General features: G+C 33.5%; 1 protein-coding gene across 1 annotated transcript in view; it reads right to left on the reverse strand.

Moving 5' to 3' along the window:
• Positions 1-11,433: 11,433 nt before the first annotated feature.
• LOC123683475 (SET and MYND domain-containing protein 4-like) overlaps positions 11,434-19,189 on the reverse strand; it is a 424,959-nt gene continuing 417,203 nt past the window's right edge. The window contains exons 6-9 of the mRNA XM_045622551.1: positions 16,324-16,525; positions 15,993-16,211; positions 13,543-13,749; positions 11,434-11,640 (exon numbers count right to left, since the gene is read on the reverse strand). Coding sequence (XP_045478507.1) covers positions 11,538-11,640; positions 13,543-13,749; positions 15,993-16,211; positions 16,324-16,525 — 731 coding nt within the window. The 3' untranslated portion in view covers positions 11,434-11,537. The remainder of the gene's footprint in view (positions 11,641-13,542; positions 13,750-15,992; positions 16,212-16,323; positions 16,526-19,189) is intronic.

Consider the following 19,189-nt stretch of genomic DNA (forward strand, 5'->3'; position numbering starts at 1 on the left):
AATTAGATCTACCGTCTTGGCAACAGATGCTAAATAATTCACGAAGATGAATCGTGCAAAAATGAATATTTATTCCAACGAATAAAAATATCATCAAATGGATTAATGCTAATGAGTATTTAATTTTTTATTTTCAAGAATGAACTGTTGGAATCGTTCCAGGAAAAAATGATGTCGAATTAAATCAGTTATTATACCGCATTGATCAAGGGCGTAGAAATGGAGGGGTACTGGGGTTAGTTACCCCCCCAAGATTTTCAAAATATAAAATTTTAGAAATCTTAGAAGACGAAGAACGAAAATTTCTCCATAAAATGAACTAATAATAATCATTTCACTTTCCTTTGAATCGACACGACACTAAACCCCTTGGACCCCTTTACGGTTTATTAGTTATCGCTTTCAAGATGAGTACTTTTATTGCACCGAGCTCGTCTTTGTCCGAGGTTTATTATTTTCTCTTATCTATCCGCTTTCTCGCCATCGCCTTTTATTAGCCATCTATTATTTTGCATTCGTCATCGGAATACACTTACCCGTTGTTTTCGGTTTTTTGTATCTTCTCCTCACAAAATTTCAATATGTAGTTATAAAAGAACTGAAATGAGTAATTCGCACCGAAAAATTATCTGGGCTGTGTTGAACAATTCATTGTGTTTTCATCATGTGATATTCTAATTTCAAATGCAAATCTACAGAGTGAATTTTTTCTGGAAGAGTGCTAGCTTCTCCCCTCCAGAATTATTTTTTTGTGAACCACTGGTAGTTTAGAAAAATTAAAAAAGAAACTCTGGTTCAGTACTACACTTTTTGTACGTTTTTCTTCGGCGAAAATTGCTTCAGATACTTTTGGTAGATTTGTGCAGTTGCCTTGTTCTGGTCAGATTTTCCAGAAATAACTCTCTTCTTTTTCTTCAAAGGATGGAAATCAGTTATCAGTAAATTGTTTGAAAATCTGACAGACATCAGTCAGCAGAAATATATAGTCCAACTATACAGGGTGAGTCTTTGTTTGTACATGTCCGATTCCATTCCATTTGCGAGATATAACTGAAAATTACATTTTTTTATGGATTTTCAACAGCCTATATATTTTCAACCGAGCCCTGATTCGGAAAAAATGGTGAAGGAAAAAAAGTATTTCCTTTGACGTCAGGAATTGCGAACTACCAAATTCGAATTCAATTCTACGGATAACTTTATCGAAAAATGAAATTTCTCTCATAAGGCAATGTTTATTGTCTTATTGATAACCCTGTATGACGGTGCCTATAATGATTCTTTAATTTTCTCTATGAATAAATTATTTGTGGTTACGAATTCGAGAAAAAAATCAAACGTGCACGTACAGGGTGATCCAATATTTAAGAAAATAGAAAAAGTCCGGATCTGATTTGTTCACGATTTCAGAAATATTGAACGAAGTCGATAGTAGAGTGACTACATTCCAAAATTTGAAATTTTTCGGTCAATTAGTTGAGGAGTTATTGTGAAATTTCACTTATAAGATTAACATCACCCTGTATATAGCACACGGCGATCTTGATACGAGTCCCCCATAATGACCTTCATTTATGTATCCATTTGTTGCATTCTTCCCGGTATACCCTGTATATAGCCTAACTATATAAAACAATTCTCAGTCAAAAATTTTTGTGAAGATACGGCACGAGAAAACGAAAAAGGGAGATTCCTTGAATGAAATAAGTCCTATGAACATAGAGCCTAAAACGTTTTGTGATTGATCAACAAAAATCACATGTTTAGAAATTCGAAATGAGATTTAATTCGGTCAAAAACAACAGACAGGAATACCGACAAAGTTAATTCCCATCAAAAAGGAGTCGCATCATAGTCATAAATAACCAGATTGGCGCTGAAAGACACGTGCAGTCATTAGGGCTGGTCGGCTTCCCTTTGTGCCGACGAAGAAACAACATAATTTGGCAAATAGGTTCTTGAAATACGAATATACGTCATTATATTCCCGTAAATTAGAAAGTGAAATCAACGAACGCCATGCACTACTCATGTCAACCTAGCTTTAAGGTTGTAGACTACTTTGCGCTGAAACTGCAATTCCGCTAGATGGTGCTACACGAAAATTTTTGGTAGATTTGTACCTGACACACCCATTCAATTTGAAGAACCGCCTGTTTGGTATTTATTGCCCCTAATAAAATCTCAACTCTCGATGAAGCCCAGCAAAGAGTAAATTTGTGTTTCTGTAAACTTTAGAAATTCAGTTCAGTTTAGATACAGTGGCGTATCCTAGGGGGGGGATAAGGGGGATCTATACCCCCAGGAGGAATATCCATTATATGTTACAACCTTATTTATCACAATCTTATTATGAGTAAGCAAATTCTTTGGAAAACTTCTTCAAAAGAAGGAAAATTTGAATCTTTTTTTCCTTTATCTCCCCTCCAAGGCTTATGTCTGGGTACGCCACTGTCTAGGTATATAATACTAAATAAGAAAATCGCTGAAAATATTGTGAAGACAGAAATTACAAGGAACCACTGTCATGGACTCATTTTGAGTATGGATAATAGAAATAGCAATTTATTAGAATTGAGAAAAAATATATGATCATCTCTGGTTATAAGATTTCACAGAGAAAATCAGAAAAATTTGCATATTGAGATTTGTAGAATGAAAAATTCGAAAAGCTTTTGAGTTCTCATTTTATGCGCCTTTGGAGGCCACAACACTGTGTATAGGAATATAAGATATGTGATTTATTAGGTTATTGTTGTCGGTCTCTTTATCTAGATGAGAATTTTTTATATTCTCCTGAAATTCAGAATGATTATTTGACATTTGACACGTATTATAAGTCGTAAAAAAAATTAGTGAGGGCAATAAGAAAAGGGTAACAGAATAGGAATGAAAAGTTGTATTTTGTTCTGTCTATCAGGTGTCACTTTGGGTTTTTACAGATATATTCAGCTCATCTAAGTTCAATTTTCAAGCTTTGTTTCATCGAAATCGGATGAAAAGGGTTATTGTCAAATAAAATTCACACAATAATTTGTTTTACTAGGCGACAAAGTAGTGATTGACTTCCTTAGCTGAATTCCCAGCCACGATACGCTCAGCCATGTATTAGTATTTTTTATAATATGACTCGACTATGAACTATCAGCCGCGGCAATCTATCTACTACTTTGCTACCTATAGTAAAATAAATAACTATTGAAAGTATTTTTTATTTGAAAATAACTATTTTCATCCGATATTAGCTTGAATATCGATCTTTTCATTTATTTTGTAGTGATAAATTAAAATAAAATTTGATACAAATTGCAATTGTTGGTATGGTTGGTTGCTATGGAAATGTATATGTCCATAATAAATATAGTTTGACAAATTTTTGGAATGTTTTATTTCCATTAATCATTTCTGATGATGCCTATTCATGAAACTACTTACTTTGCTGTCTAGGCAGGAAAAGTAATGCTTTACTGATTGATATGTGTCTGCAAAATTAATATTTGCTGTCAATCGAAGAAAAAATATTTTACAAATCTCAAGAACTTTTTTTGGTGTGCAAGGGGAAGCCCTACGCGTTATGCAATCCTGATGAATAAGGGCGCTTCGCCATAATTGAGGTATAAAATAATAGTAATATAAAAAATATCACAATGAATGCACTGTTATTCACACGTTTTTCGAATAGCTGAAACTAATATTTTTTGTATCATCCATTCGAATATATAGGTACTCATCATATAGAAAATATACTAATTACACAGTTCCTTTTCATAAATGGAATAAGTTATGCCTTCAAAATTGAATTGTCTACAAATATCTTTTCTTATATATTCTAAGAAATAACGTTTCATAAAGCTCTAGTTTGATTTATAGATTCATTGAAATTGAATATATAGATAGTGAGAAAGGGCTGCATATCATATATTTGTCATGTATAGGACGGCCTGACGGGCTGACCAGAATCGAATTTGAGGACGGATTCGTCATCAGTGAGTCAAACACTATCGTTGGAGACCATAACCGTCACAAAATTCGAAAAGTACGGCTATCGTGACGAAGTGATATCTCGGAAACTATCAACATTTAAGAAATCTAAAGAAACGAAAAATATAATGTTGTGAATTTTTTTCAATTTAATATGTTATGATCCTTCCTTCATCAACGAAGGCATCTATTAACTCGAGAAAAAAATGACCGTAGGCTCATAAATTGTTTATGAAAAAATGGAATATTTCCATATTTCATATTATTGAAATTCAATTACACAAACAGCGGATTTTTTGGATTAAAAGATGTCATTCGCTAATGGAGAAACGGTATATGATGATGAAAAAGAAAAAACTCACATCACTTTACATGGCATTACATAAATTTTTCATTTTTTGTTAACGAAAAAAATTATTTTGAAAAAAATATTGCAATTTCTAAAACTTTTATGACATGAAATTTTCAAGGAGGTATGTATACAAGAATGGCTTCACGAAGCGAAAAATGTTTACTAAAATTTTTTCCAAGTTAATATTAATGAAGGAAGTACGAGAAAATTTTCTCAATCAAGAATTGCCTATTTTTAGCGTTAAATTAAAACGATAAATATTATAGATAGAGTTTCGGGAATAGAGAGTTTCTCACAAGAAATTTTTTTTTTGAGAATTTTTTTTCAGATTTCTCAAATATTAATAATTTTCCATATTTCGGCAAAAATCCAGATACCATTTTTTCATCTTAATTTCTTTATGACTTTTGAAATTTTCTTTATGCTACTAAGCGCTCAAAATTTACTTCTCTAGATATCATTACGAATAAAATCAGCTAGTAATATATTTTTAGGAACAGTATCGTTTGTAATTCTAACAATAATTTCATCACAAGTTTTCTATCTATCCCTATCCTCATTGCAATATTGACATGAACTAGTAATGTCCACAATTTTAGCCAACCAGAGAAACCCTACCTTCATAAATCATAAAAGTGTCATTCATCTCGAGCCATAAAATACAGTTCAAGATTCTATTGGTGTTTATGCTGCAAAAAGGCGTAAACCTTTGGGAGGCGTTCCAAAAAGCATAATTCTATTTGAAAAACATCTATAACTAGAGCAAATCAAGCAATTTTTAAAAAATGTTTGCACCAATTCAAAACTCATAATATCACTGAACATTTGTGGATGAGTTACTTGAAATGAGAAGTCTCTCTAAAGCTGAATAGTCATTTAAAGAAAGTGTTAAATTTCAAAGTTCAATTTTCGGAATACTATCGATTTTTTTTTGAAAATCGAGACGAGATCTTCAAGTTCACTATCACGTCATTGTTCACTCAAAAAATGAAATGAATCCGACCTGTACTTTGGAATTGGAATGCATTGAAATTAGCACTGAAATAGCAGTGGTATGAACAAGGTATTGAACACCCTTAACGCCAAACTTCGATTGGCACAGAGATTGTGTAATGATTACACAAATCTTCTGAGTGGCATAGTGCTACCTGCTACAGCAGATCAATATAGCTCACCAGCTATAGTACTAGAGATGCATTCAATTCAAACTAGTTTGATTTTACTCACAAACTTGACTTGAAAATCAAACTTTTTATGTAAAAAAAAAATTGGCTTGACTTGATTTCTGTATCCTTAGATTTGGCTTGAAATCAAACTTCTTCAAACAGTTTGAAGTTTGAATATAACATTGCGCAACGTGAGTCTGAACCTGTACTCAGCCATTCCGCAAATTAGTTATAGTTCATATTTTTTATGTGTGTACGTTGTGTCTGAACTCGGAATGTCTGAACCTGAACTTTTTTCATGTAGCTCATGCAGCTCGGAATATGTACAAAAACAAAGTGAGTCTGGCTTTTGAGATCCCTCCCCCCTGCAAAAACTATGAAAAAAAATATGTAGACGAGGCAAAATTCATCAACAAGAAAAAGAAATATACACATTTTGTTGATGTTGCGGCAGGCGATTTCAAAACAATGAAAATTGCAAAGTGCAAATTATGTAAAAATAAAGAAAAAAGGTATATGTACTGTGTATAATGTCAATAGTATAACTAGTTATTTAAGGACATTTGATTAAGAGCCACAAGAAATTGTATGAAAAAGAATTTCTGCAGGAAGCAACAAGTAGAATTTGTGATAGCAACAACATAAAACGTTGGATCTAAAATTGTAAAAATAGTTTTTGGACGCCAGCTCCTTTATTTTTGAAGTTAATAATTTGCGGTTTCTTTTATTTTACTTCTAATTTTTATTAGTATTCACTTATTTATAAGAAGTTCTGAAGTAAGAATTTTACTTTCACGAATAATTTTGAAGTGACAAGTTGGAGTTGATTAAAAAAAATTTGAAATTATTTTTTGTTTGTTTTAAATTAATCTAGGTATTTCTTGTACCCACTTACTATATTCAATATAAATATTTTACACATTCAAGGCATATATACTAAATGAATTATTTATTTTTCACTCTTTCAAACTAGATTGACAAACAGTTTGAATTTTCAAACCTGATTTGACTTGAACTAATTTTCACAGTTTGACTTAATTTCAAGTCAAACTCAAGTCGATCTCGAACATTCTAGTCAAACTTGTGCAAATCTATCTAGTACAGAGGTACTAGTGATTCGAAATCTTCAGGGTAGGTTCAAGATCAGAAGATCTGGATTGAGTTCGTTAATGGGTAAAATACGTTCTATGGCTTTCAAGTTATTAAGTCCACATGAAATTCTATTGTTCTCGATTGTTGAATAAACATTTGATCGAACTGAAGTTGAGAAATCAGTTAGAAATATATCGAAAATAAAAGAATATTGTGAAATTTCGGTTTTTTCGAATAATTACAGGAAAGCAAGGAAAAAACGCCAAAATCAAGATTATATAAAACGGTAGAATTTTTGTGGGGTGTTGATTTCATGATAGGAAGCCGCTGAATTTATTCTCAAAAAATGTTTAAATTTCAATGAAAAAATCGATATCATCCGAAATAGTCATATTTGATAGTTCCTCTTTCATGATTTGATGCTGTTATCGGGTGGGGAGTGGAAAGAACGACCTTCAAAGAACACATTTCCATGTGCTTTTTTTTCTCAAAGAATTATAAATGATGAAAGTAATATGTCATTCTATGTTCCACATCAGGTTGATCAAGTAACATCATTTTCTATTATGATTTTTCAATTAAAAGAGGTAGGTACTCTGAGGTGAATATTCTGAAAACTAACACAGACCAGGAAGTTTCTTCTTCATATTTTTTATTGCATGAAATCCATCCAATAATTTAATTCCGTGAATTTCTGGATTACACGTATTGCAATGGAATGAACCAAAAAAAATCACATCTCCTTTTTCATACCGAATATAGAACCACGGAAACTATTACTCTAGTCAATAATTATTGAATGTGGGTTGATCCGAAAAATCGAGAATGCGCGTTTTATATTTCGCTGTTTTTGATTGGCCTCTATGATAAATAGGTCACAAGGATAGGATCAAAGGATAACAATGTTGTAATTCACGTGCGACACTCCTACTCATGATTATGATCACCGTAATTATCACGAAAGTGAACTAATAGAGATTTCAACATCAAACCAAGGTGTGGTTGAAAATATATTATAACGTTAAGTTTGAATAATTTCTAATGAATATAACACAAAATTGACATTTTGAGAAAAAATCATTCACCCTTCAATTTTTACAGTTTACGTTTAGCAATTTACACATTCCGATAAAATCTGATAAAAAAGGAATCAAATATTTCCTGAAAACTTACAACATAACAGCATTCGATTGTTTTTCATTCGAAGATAATATATTTCATTTGAATTGATGATGTTGTTTCAATTTCCAGAATATGTATTCAATATACAAATATTAGATGTCCCATAAAAAAAATTAAGTCGACAAACTCAATATCTTTGAAACGGATGACATTTTTGATAAACCGATACCGGGATGCTGCTTAGAAATATACATATGACAGGCCATTTGAAAAGTCATCGGTCTACCATAGTTAAACACATTTTTTTGGCAGAGCGATACAGCGATTATAGCGATCTTCCAACTTTTCGACAACATTTTTGTAGTACGATTTGTCTTTCGCTTCAAAATAGGCCTCAGTTTCGGCGATTACTTCTTTTTTGGCGAGCATTCTGTTGAGGTCTGAGAACAGGAAAAAGTCGCTGGGGGCCAGATCTGGCGAATACCGTGGATGCAGAAGAAATTCGAAGCCCAATTTATGCAATTTTGCTATTATTCTCATTGATTTGTGACACGGTGCATTTTCTTGATGAAAAAGGATTTTATTTTTCTTCAAATGGGGCTGTTTTTTAAAGTTTTCATCCTTTAAACGATCCAATAACGCTATATAATAATCGTTGTTGATGGTCAGGCCATTTTGGAGGTAATCAATGAATATTATACCTTGCGCATCCCAGAACACTGATGCCATAACATTGCCAGCTGACTGTTGTGTTTTTTTTGCTCGGTTTGGATTCGGTTCATCGTGTGCAGCCAACTCAGCTGACAATTGAACAGCTTCAAACACTGCCCAGAATGATTAACACGTTGTTGCTTTCGATCGATTGTGAGCTCTCGCGGCACCCATTTTGCACACAGCTTTCTCATGTACAAATATTCGTGAATGATATGATGTACACGTTCAGATGATATCTTCACAATGTCTGCTATCTCGATCAACTCCACTTTACGGTGTTTCAAAATTATTTTGTGAACTTTTTTAATTTTTTCGTCGGTGACAGCCACTTTTGGGCGTCCACTGCGTTTGCTGTTTTCGGTGCTCATTTCACTTTGTTTAAACTTAGCATTCCAATCAATGATGGTTGATTTTCCTGGTGCAGACCCCGTAAACCTTCATAAAGCCAAGTTTTTGCTTCAATTGTATTTTTTCCCTTCAAAAACTTATAGTCGGACTGCTGTCAAATTTTGACACGTATCGTTTGGTACTAGATAAGATGTCTAAAAACCTGGTGTATGGAGTGATTATATTTTGTTTCGCCAATTTTGAGAATATTACTTAAGCTCCTGATTGGCTAGGATCGGGTTTATCAATGTATCCTGTCAAAATCAAACGAAAAAAGATCGAAATGAAAAGTATGACATTGCGGCGCCGACACGAAATGAAACTAATATTTTCAATTTGGTCGAATGTCATTCCATTCAAAAATTCACGAGTGCATACACCATGTTTATAGACATCTTAGTACTCGATAACTGAAAATCATATGGGTTTGATACTAGCATAGGGCTGCCATAAATGTTGGAACATCGACCGGGACAGGAGACACAGAAAAAGGTTGAATTACTACACAAAAATTAAAACCTCATCTGAGAGGTATTCATTTAATAATAATCCAGGGTTTTTGCACGTTGAATTATAACACATTCTCCAATAAAATAAGATTCATTCGGACAAATCTCAAATAATTTATAAAGAACAAAAATAATATCAACTCGCAATAAAAACGACATAAAGTCGCAACAATGAACAAGTTGGTATGGTACCGTTTTTTTAGGCTTAATCCTCAGTGCTATTTTTTTTAGCCCATTTATAAATTTCAAAGTTTGGGCCTTTTCAAGTAATTTTTTTCTCATATAATTATAATATTCTACGTATGTCATTTTATAATTATGAATAACTTGAATTATGCTCTCCACTGTGCTTACTGTGCTTGATGCATTTCGTTCTTAAACCACTGTCAAGATCTCATAGAAAAGAAAACACCCGTTCCACATGAACATTGTGTTCCAGAATTGCGAGAATATATAGGCACATTTAATAAGATTCGTCTTTATTTCATGTTCTCTTGTTTTATTGAGAAATGACATCTATTCATCGTTTTTTAGCTTTCCGTTCATCTGAAATTTCTGCGAAAATGAAAGAATTCAAATAGGTACTTAAATTTTTCATAAACGGAATCTTCGAACGTGGAATCTTTCCCATTCAATTTACAACAGATTCTTCTACTAGATTTAATTAAGGAACAGCATTCAGAAACATTCATACAAATATATCGAATTTTGTCATTGGCCGAGTCCATTATAATTTATATTCGAGATAACGGGTGTTGTGAAAAATCTCTGACTTCACTGTCAAATTTAACTTATTGCATTGTATTCATCGTGCTAGCATTCTTTAGTTTTTTATAGACTTGTCTTGTTTGGTTCCCAAAACATTTATTCAGTAATATTCCATTCAACTCTTAGTATCTGTCCTCCCAATTAATTTTTACTTTAATAACAGTACCTAATTAATGATTTTCCAATGCTTTCAATCGGTTTGTCAATTAGAAATGCTTGACTGTGTAGAAAATGAGTATAAAGTTCTTATAAAGAGTAAAAAAAAATCGGTTACAGCTTTAAAGGCTTTTTTTCAGCTAAGAAAATTTTTTTCAATGACACCCATAGCTGCAAGTGTTCAATAGCTAGAAGTAGTGAAAGCCATCGAATTCTAGAATTGGAAGGTACATTGCTGTAAGTTGTTTCTGCATACTCACGAAAACCTTTTATCGTTCGACCCTTACAGAAAATATCGAAAAATATTTGAAAATTTTAAGACCAATAGACTGCACAGAAATTGACATCATATCGGCGGAAGTGGAAGCAGTATTGTGAAGTCTATGCGCTGGACAACCGATAGTTTCGTTGCCTTCGGAAAAAATCTCTTCTAATTAAAAAAAACTTACCTTTATTTTACTTCGAAATAAGTACCTATTTGTGTTATCAGCACTGACAGCGAAAATAATTTATATGGAAATATTACGGTTTTCTAAGGATTCAATACAAAATAAAGTGATTCTATAAGACGATTTATTTGGCTATGTGTCCAATTTTAATAATTTTATTTTCAATCCTTCGGTTTCTGAAAAATAATGTTTGAGCAACAGAAACAGCATTTCAGATTAATGATTACTGGAATCCGTTGAGATTCCATGAAAACAAATTTTGTCTCACCTACTCTATATAACAAATATGAATCTCATAACGGTCAAATTACTGACCGGGACAATTGAATAACTAACCGGTACACGGGGACACAATGGTCCAAACCGGGACATGTCCCGGCGTACCGGGACGTATGGCAGCCCTATACTAGCACCGCCATCTGTGCATCAAACCGGGGACTTTTCAATTGGCCTAACAGTGTATCTCATTCAAGAAACGTCTACTTTCCTCCATATCTCTAAAACGATAATTAATTGCCATGATCTTTTATGAGTATCATATGAACTATGAAAATGTATGCCTTCGGGCCTCACCTGTTTTGAGTGACACGAGCCACCAATGCTTTATGCATATTCATTTGGCAATAATTTGCAACGAAAATAGTTAAAGCTGAATATCTAACAACAGAAAATTCAATTGGAAACTTTTAGGTTTGATCGTCAAATTTATAACTAAAATTATTTTGAATGAACACACAAAATATTCAACAATCTATTTTCATTAACATAACATTTTTAACTACAAATGTATGCGAGATTTACTTTTTCTCTTCAGAATTATTTCATGAATATTTTGAATGAATCATTTTTTCGAAGGCACTTCAAAGGTATTCCCAAGATCAGCATAGCAGGCTCTTAAAGTATCTTCAGCCAAATGAGTCTCTCTGTGTGGTGGAAGAGCAATTCTGAAAAAGCAAATAAATGAATTCTCTTAGAAAACTCTTGAATAATAGTGGATTATTGTTGTGTTATTGGGTATACTAGTAATATCTGAAATTATTGTTACTTGTATATTATTTTGTATGTCAAATATAACGATATGACTATAAAGAAGCAAGGGCGTAGATATTTTTTTCTTGGGGGGGTAATACAAAATTTTTATTTACGACAACGTTTACTCAGATTTGTAATATGAGAAGAAGAAGTTTGATATCGAAGTTTGAAACAAATTACTCGAAATAATTCTTTTATTAACAATTCGTTTTTTTTCATCTTACAGTGGGTGTTCCAAAATTATATTAACGGAGGAAAATGAGAAATAAAGAGTCCCATGAATACTACAAGCTGGATCTTTATAATAATTTGGATTTTTCTGAGGATTACTAGACAGCTGTTTGAAATGTTTTTCTCGAAATCGATAGCAGATACGAGGAAACTATAACAAACTAATAAGTGTAGTACTGGACCAGAGTTTCTCTTTACATTTTTTCTACTACCAGCGGTTCACCAAAAAAATAGTTCTGAAGGAAAGAACCAGGCAGCCTTCCAGAAAAAAATATCACCCTATGGATTTGCATTCAAAATTAGCATAATATATGATGAAAACTTTAAATTGGAATATCTATCGCGAATTTAAATGAATTATCTTGTGAAGGGAAGGATCTATGAGAAATAAACTTGAACTTTAACATCTTAAAATATCTTAAAAACAAAGTGTTTGGGTACTCATGTACGTTATAGGACTTTTCCGAGAAATTTGTCATTTCCTTATATATCTTCAATTGAAAAACACCCAGTTGTCAATTCAAAACTTATGTCTTCACAAATAAATTGCAATTTGAATGAAACACAATAATGGGTACAACACAACTCAGACAATTTTTCTAAGCAGAATTACTCAGTTCAGTTCTTTGCCGTGTTTATTCCGAAGAAAAGTGGAATAATTATTGAATCATTTCATGGTAAAAATTTCCTTTTTCGTCTTTGCGAGAATTCTGCAATATTATATTTTGGAAATCTTAGGGGGGGGGTAATTACCCCCATTTAAACGCCCTTGTATAGAAGTCATAATTACAGTATACAGATTAATTGTACCAATTTTGGATCCAACTACAGTTCAGGCATAGGTAGTAGGTACACATTATAGAACAAATTTGATCACGATTGGAGTCTAACTTATGCATTATCCGTTGAGTTGAGTACATAGTCATAACATTCTTTCTATTCATATCCTCATTTTGCTACTAATGGCTTAAGGAATATTGAACTGAATATGCAAACCTATAATTTTGCATCGGATAATTGTTACAAAGCTCCTAATTGTATGAAGAAAATAGAAGGTACTCAATAAGATATATTAAATTTTTTGAAATTATGAACGGAACTTTAATATTTTGTTGGGTTTCTTCAAATCTGATGATTTTATAACCTAACAATGTAAATATCTTAAAACAGATTATTGTAACTTGTAGTTTAAATATACATATGTTTAGCTTTTCATTCTAAAGAGAATTCTTTGAAGTAGTATAGTATTCATTGTTTTTCAATTTTTTACAACACAATACAATTCATTTGCATAAATTAAATTTTGCAATGCTCGTTTGAACCAAAGCCGCTGAACGTTCATAAATGAATATAATTCATTCAGTTATATGAAAATGAAAACTTTAATGGGTAACTCTCATACGAAATGAACTAAACAACGATAATATATGATTTGCGATGAATATCAGATGCAACATGGGTTGTTGCAATTCTTTAGGTATTATTGTCGAAAATGAAATTGAATTCAAGAGAAGATTATTCAATATTCAATAACGCCAACGAAATTGCGATAACTTATTTATTTTATTATAGATATTACTCACTCATGAAACACATCTAGAGCCTTCTTCAATATTTCAATACTTTCGAGGGGCTGCATCTCGTTCATTTTTTCTTGTGCCAAACGATATTGTTCAATGCATTCCTCTAACTGTTTTTCTGGAGACTCAAATTTCATTAGATTCAAATTTGAATATTCCTGCCCATCGTTATTTGGTGATGAAACGTTAGCAATGTTTTGTTTTGGACACCTGAAAATATCCAATATATTTGGATGAATATCTATCAAAGCTTTCCGTTATGAAATTGGTAAGAATAATGAATATGTATATTCGAATTAGTTAAATTTGAATTTTTTCCAGCTGATATTCATTCGCTACAAAGGGGTAAAGGGAATTAATTCGAAGTGGATTTCGGTATTTTGAAGGAGATATTTTGAACTCTATAAACTACTCTAAAAATTGATACAGAAGTCCAGTTGTAAATTATAATAGTTCAGTAAATTTGTGCTCACGAAATTGAGGCAGTTTTTTGATTTTTTCAATTATATATGCTTTTTTGTAGTGCCGAATACGGATCTGATGTTTACCATCAAAATTTCGGGAACGTAAATAAATTTCATTTTTTGGCGATTTTTGGCAAACCACTCGAAAAATATCAATTATTCGTGAATGACCTTTCTATACAAAAGCGGAATATATGAAATTTCCCAAAATTTATTTTTCATAAGTTTCTTTGTCAGATGAACCGGTCTGGCTCAATCTACAGTTGGAAATTGACGTATTTTGTCTGTCTCTGTGAAAACCACCTTTTTGGGTAGTTTTAATTTCTTCGATTTATTTTTGAGGTGTTGAATCCTTATATGAGGCTAACCACCAACATTACGCGATGGTGCATTGAAAAAAATGCGAAAAAAGATATAAAATTAAATTTTTTAGCTTTTTTGTTCATATAACTCAGATAATAAAATTTTTTTTCTGAATGACCTTAGTATACAAAAATTTGAATATGCGTAAGTACTAACAGGCCAATTGAAAAGTCCCCGGTCTACCATAGTACAACAAATTTTTTTGGCAAAACCTCATTTTATTATTCAACATAGTTGCCTTCGAGGGCGATACAGCGATTATAGCGATCTTCCAAGTTTTCGATACCATTTTGGTAGTACGATTTGTCTTTCCCTTCAAAATAGGTTCAGTTTCGGCGATTATTTCTTCATTGGCTCTAAATTTCTTTCCAGCGAGCATTATTTTGAGGTCTGAGAACAGAAAAAAGTCGCTGGGGGCCGGATCTGGCGAATACGGTGGATGCAGAAGCAATTCGAAGCCCAATTCATGCAATTTTACCATTGTTTTCATTGATTTGTGACACGGCGCATTGTCTTGATGAAACAGCTACTGTTTTTCTTGAAATCGAGCCGTTTTTTAACGATATCATCCTTGAAACGATGCAATTACGTTATATAATAATCGTTGTTGATGGTCTGGCTCTTTTGGAGGTAATGAATGAATATTATACCATTTGCACCCCAGAATTCTAATGCTATAACCTTGCCAGCTGACTGTTGTGTTTTTCCTCGATTTGTATTCGGTTCATCGTGAGCAGTCCACTCAGCTTACTATCGATTGGACTCCGGAGTGAAATGATGGTGCTATATTTCATCCATTGTCACATACCGACGCAAAAATTCAGGTTTATTGCACTAAAACAGCTTCAAACACTGTTCAGATTTCAGAATCATTAACACGTTGTTGCTTTTGATCGATTGTGAGCTCGCGCGGCACCCATTTTGCACATAGCTTTCTCATGTACAAATATTCGTGAATGATATAATGTACACGTTCAGATGATATCTTCACAATGTCTGCTATCTCGATCAACTTCACTTTACGGTCATCAAATTATTTTGTGGACTTTTTGATTTTTTTGTCGGTGACAGCCTCTTTTGGGCGTCCACTGCGTTCACCGTCTTTGGTGCTCATTTCACCACGTTTCAAGTTAGCATACCAATCAATGATGTTTGATTTTCCTGGTGCAGACCCCGGAAACTCTTCATCAAGCTAAGATTTTGCTTCAACTGTATTTTTCCCCCCTTAAAAAGCAATATTTTATCAGCACACGAAATAATTTTTTTCCATATTTTTTCAATAACAATAGCACCTACACTCACAACTCAATATCTTTCAAACAAATGGTCGGACTGCTGTCAAATTCTTACACGTATCGTTTGAAGGTTGGTACTTACTAAAAATCATATGGATTTTATACTAGCACCACCAACTGTGCATCAGACCGGGGACTTTTCAATTGGCCTAATGTTAACTTCTCACGGGGCAAAATTATTTTACCTATTTTCAGTTACACAATCAGAAGAAACTAACAGAGAGAGTTCAACTGTTTATTAAATGTATCATATTATCAGCTTATATCACTGTATATTTATGTTATTATGATTACTGAACAACCACAAATAATTATTAAAGATTTTACTCACTTCAATCGTATTGACATATCTTCTGTATCCAAACTAGGCATTGGCCAATTTTGTACACACGCAGGACATTGGCAATCAAACCAATATCGCGAATTGAGGAAATTTTTGCGTGCAACCAGTGGTTTCTTCGTGAACATTGGTCCGTAGTTTTCTGCTACCAATTCGCCATCACCTATAGGCCTGATTGCATTTATAACAATATTTTTCCCCATAAAATATCTGAAAAAAAAATACGAATTGTATATATTGTATTGCAATATTTTCGTTTTAGATTAACTATTGTTTTAGATTAACTATTGTTTTCGATTAATTCATGTGGAGAGTTCCCTACCTCGTGACAGCAGGATAACATTCATGATTGAAGAGCGCCACGGTTGGATATAGTCCTAGTCCGATATTGTTGATTTTGGTTCCTTTGAATCGATGTGTTTCAGGATAGATTTTCTCGTATATCTCGTGTGCATTGAACTGTAACATTTGCAGATTGAAAAGCAGCATTTCTCCAATACTTATCTCCTTTTCTGTTGGTATCACTGAAATACAATATGTTTGTAATATGGAGGTTACCAATTTATCCATGTAGAGTACTCAGATCACGAACTCATATATGTCTGATTCCCTTGAATTGATGTCATGAATATACAGAATGGGTCATCGAAAACCAAAGAGCGGATCTGTAGGTCGGCAGAACCGAATTATATAAAAACGCTCAGACATGTCAACTACATTTTCGAGGGGGGACATTATTCGCTATGAAATTTACCCGAAATATATTCCATCCATCGGAGCTGTGACCACCATCTCTAAATTTTTACATGGCAACATAGGGTGAGTGGTAGGTACCTTATTTAAAAGACGTTTTCTTTCATAATACCAAACAATAAAAATAAATGAATTCAATGAATCCGTTTTTGAGATATTGGAAAATTGAAGTTGGGAAATAACTTTCTCATCATTCAATCAATAAAAACCATATCTGATAAACGAACTGTCGCAATAATTATGATTATCAATAAACTAAATGTTCCTGACAATAGTTCTGTTCAAAATGAGACCTTATATTTCGTAACATATCGTCCCCAAAAGACGGAAAACATGATTACGTTTTCACGTTCTTCGAACAACTGAAGCAGAATCTGACCAGACCTGAAAACAAAGCTAAGTTTTTCAAGTATAAACGATCTAAGTTGAACAATAAAGTTACGATCCCTATAGTCTTTGATGAACATGGTCCATGGCAAGTAATGAGTCTTAGTCAGCTGGGATTCTTGTTTCTCTTCCTTCATAAATACATATGCATGTTTAATTCTAACATTCTCTTTCGGTAATTGAGAACGTTGAAGACAAATGCAAACAAGCACCATCCGGAAAACAGCATTGAAGGACAATACTACCGATGAGTAAAGCGGGCAGGCGACTAGTAGACATCATGGAACTTGTTTTTGGGCAGATAGAAAGCCTACGAACATATTTCAAAGACGTACATCAGAGGCCTAAAAAGCATTGTGTGAAGCAGACTAATCAACACCTTCACAACTGCTTAAAGGCTATTTTTTATACCACCACCAGAAAAATCAAGAAAAACTGCAAAAACTAAATCATATAACACGCCAATTGAAAAGTCCCAGGTCTATCATAGTAAAACAAAATTTGATTTTATTATTCCACATAGTTGCCTTCGAGGGCGATACAGCGATCATAGAGATTTTCCATTTCTCGATACCTTTTTTATAGAATGATTTTTCTTTCGCTTCAAAATAGGTCTCAGTTTCGGCGATTACTTCTTCATTGGCTCTAAATTTCTCTCCAGCGAGCATTATTTTGAGGTCTGAGAACTGAAAAAAGTCGCTGGGGGCCAGACCTGGCCAATACGGTGGATGCAGAAGCAATTCGAAGCCTAATTCATGCAATTTTGCCATTGTTTTAATTGATTTGTGTCACGGTGCATTGTCTTGATGAAACAGCACCTGTTTTTCTTCAAATGGGGACGTTTTTGTTAGCGCTTTCATCCTTAAACGATCCAAAAACGCTTTATAATAATCGCTGTTGATGGTCTGGCCCATTTGGAGGTAATCAATGAATTGCGCATCCCAGAATACTAATGCCATAACCTTGCCAGCTAACTGTTGTGTTTTTCCTTTGGATTCGGTTCATCGTGTGCAGTCCACTCAGGTGACTGTCGATTGGACTCCCGAGTGAAATGATGGAGCATCGAGATATAATAGAGAGCAGACGACATCACGTGACTTGTAGCGGTACCACGTCGCCATTTTGGCTGTAGATCTCAGTGAACTTTTGACAAATAACATTTCTAGTAGTGAACAGATCTGTATGGAAGTGTTGACCGTCATGGCAGGCGGTTCAACATCTGATACTAATGACAAGAAATGTCGTTTTTGTTCAAAATTTGCTGGTTCAGGTGATATTAAGTGCAAAACTGAAGGTTGTGAAATTGTGGTACATAATAAGTGTTTGGATGCTATTTGCAAGGTGGTTTATGTGGACAAAAATAATTTCCTCTGTCGACGTTGTATCGAGTCGTCGGAAAATACCAGCGGTTCATGTTCGAGAACTCAGTGCATTGTTCTGCAGAAAGAGGTCGAATGTTTGACCCGTGAGAAAATTCTGTTAGAAAAGTATGTCTCTGAACTAGAATTCTCAAATAAGATTTTGAAAACTTCGAGGGATTTCCAACGTGAAGTACCTCGCAGTGTTCGATTGCAGGCGGATCAATGTGAGTCAGAGAAGTCAACGTACGCATCAGCTGTTAAAAGAAGCCGGGATTCCCATGTGCTGTTAGTAAAAACAATCGATAAAAATGTAAACAATATTGTGATCGAAAACGAAATAAAATCGAAAGTGAATCCATCGTCTGCTCAAGCACTCGTTTTGGGAACTAAAAGAATTAAGGATGGAATTCTTATATCTTGTGGTGACAATAATTCCCTGGAGAAACTAAAATCCCTTATAGGAAGTGAAACAAAGGGTGTATACAATGTAACCGTCCCAAAAAAATTGAGGCCTCGTATTATGGTTTATGGTGTTGATTCATATGCAGTAGGTGAGCCCGATTTTTTGGAAAAAGTAATTCATATAAACAATTTAAATTGTTCTATTGAGGATATCAAGTTCATTACCAAAATTAAGTTCAAAGATAAATTCAATGTAGTTCTTGAAGTGGCCCCACTTTTGTTTAA

Source organism: Harmonia axyridis, chromosome 6, assembly GCF_914767665.1.
Source record: "Harmonia axyridis chromosome 6, icHarAxyr1.1, whole genome shotgun sequence".
In the NCBI taxonomy this organism is placed as follows: domain Eukaryota; kingdom Metazoa; phylum Arthropoda; class Insecta; order Coleoptera; family Coccinellidae; genus Harmonia; species Harmonia axyridis.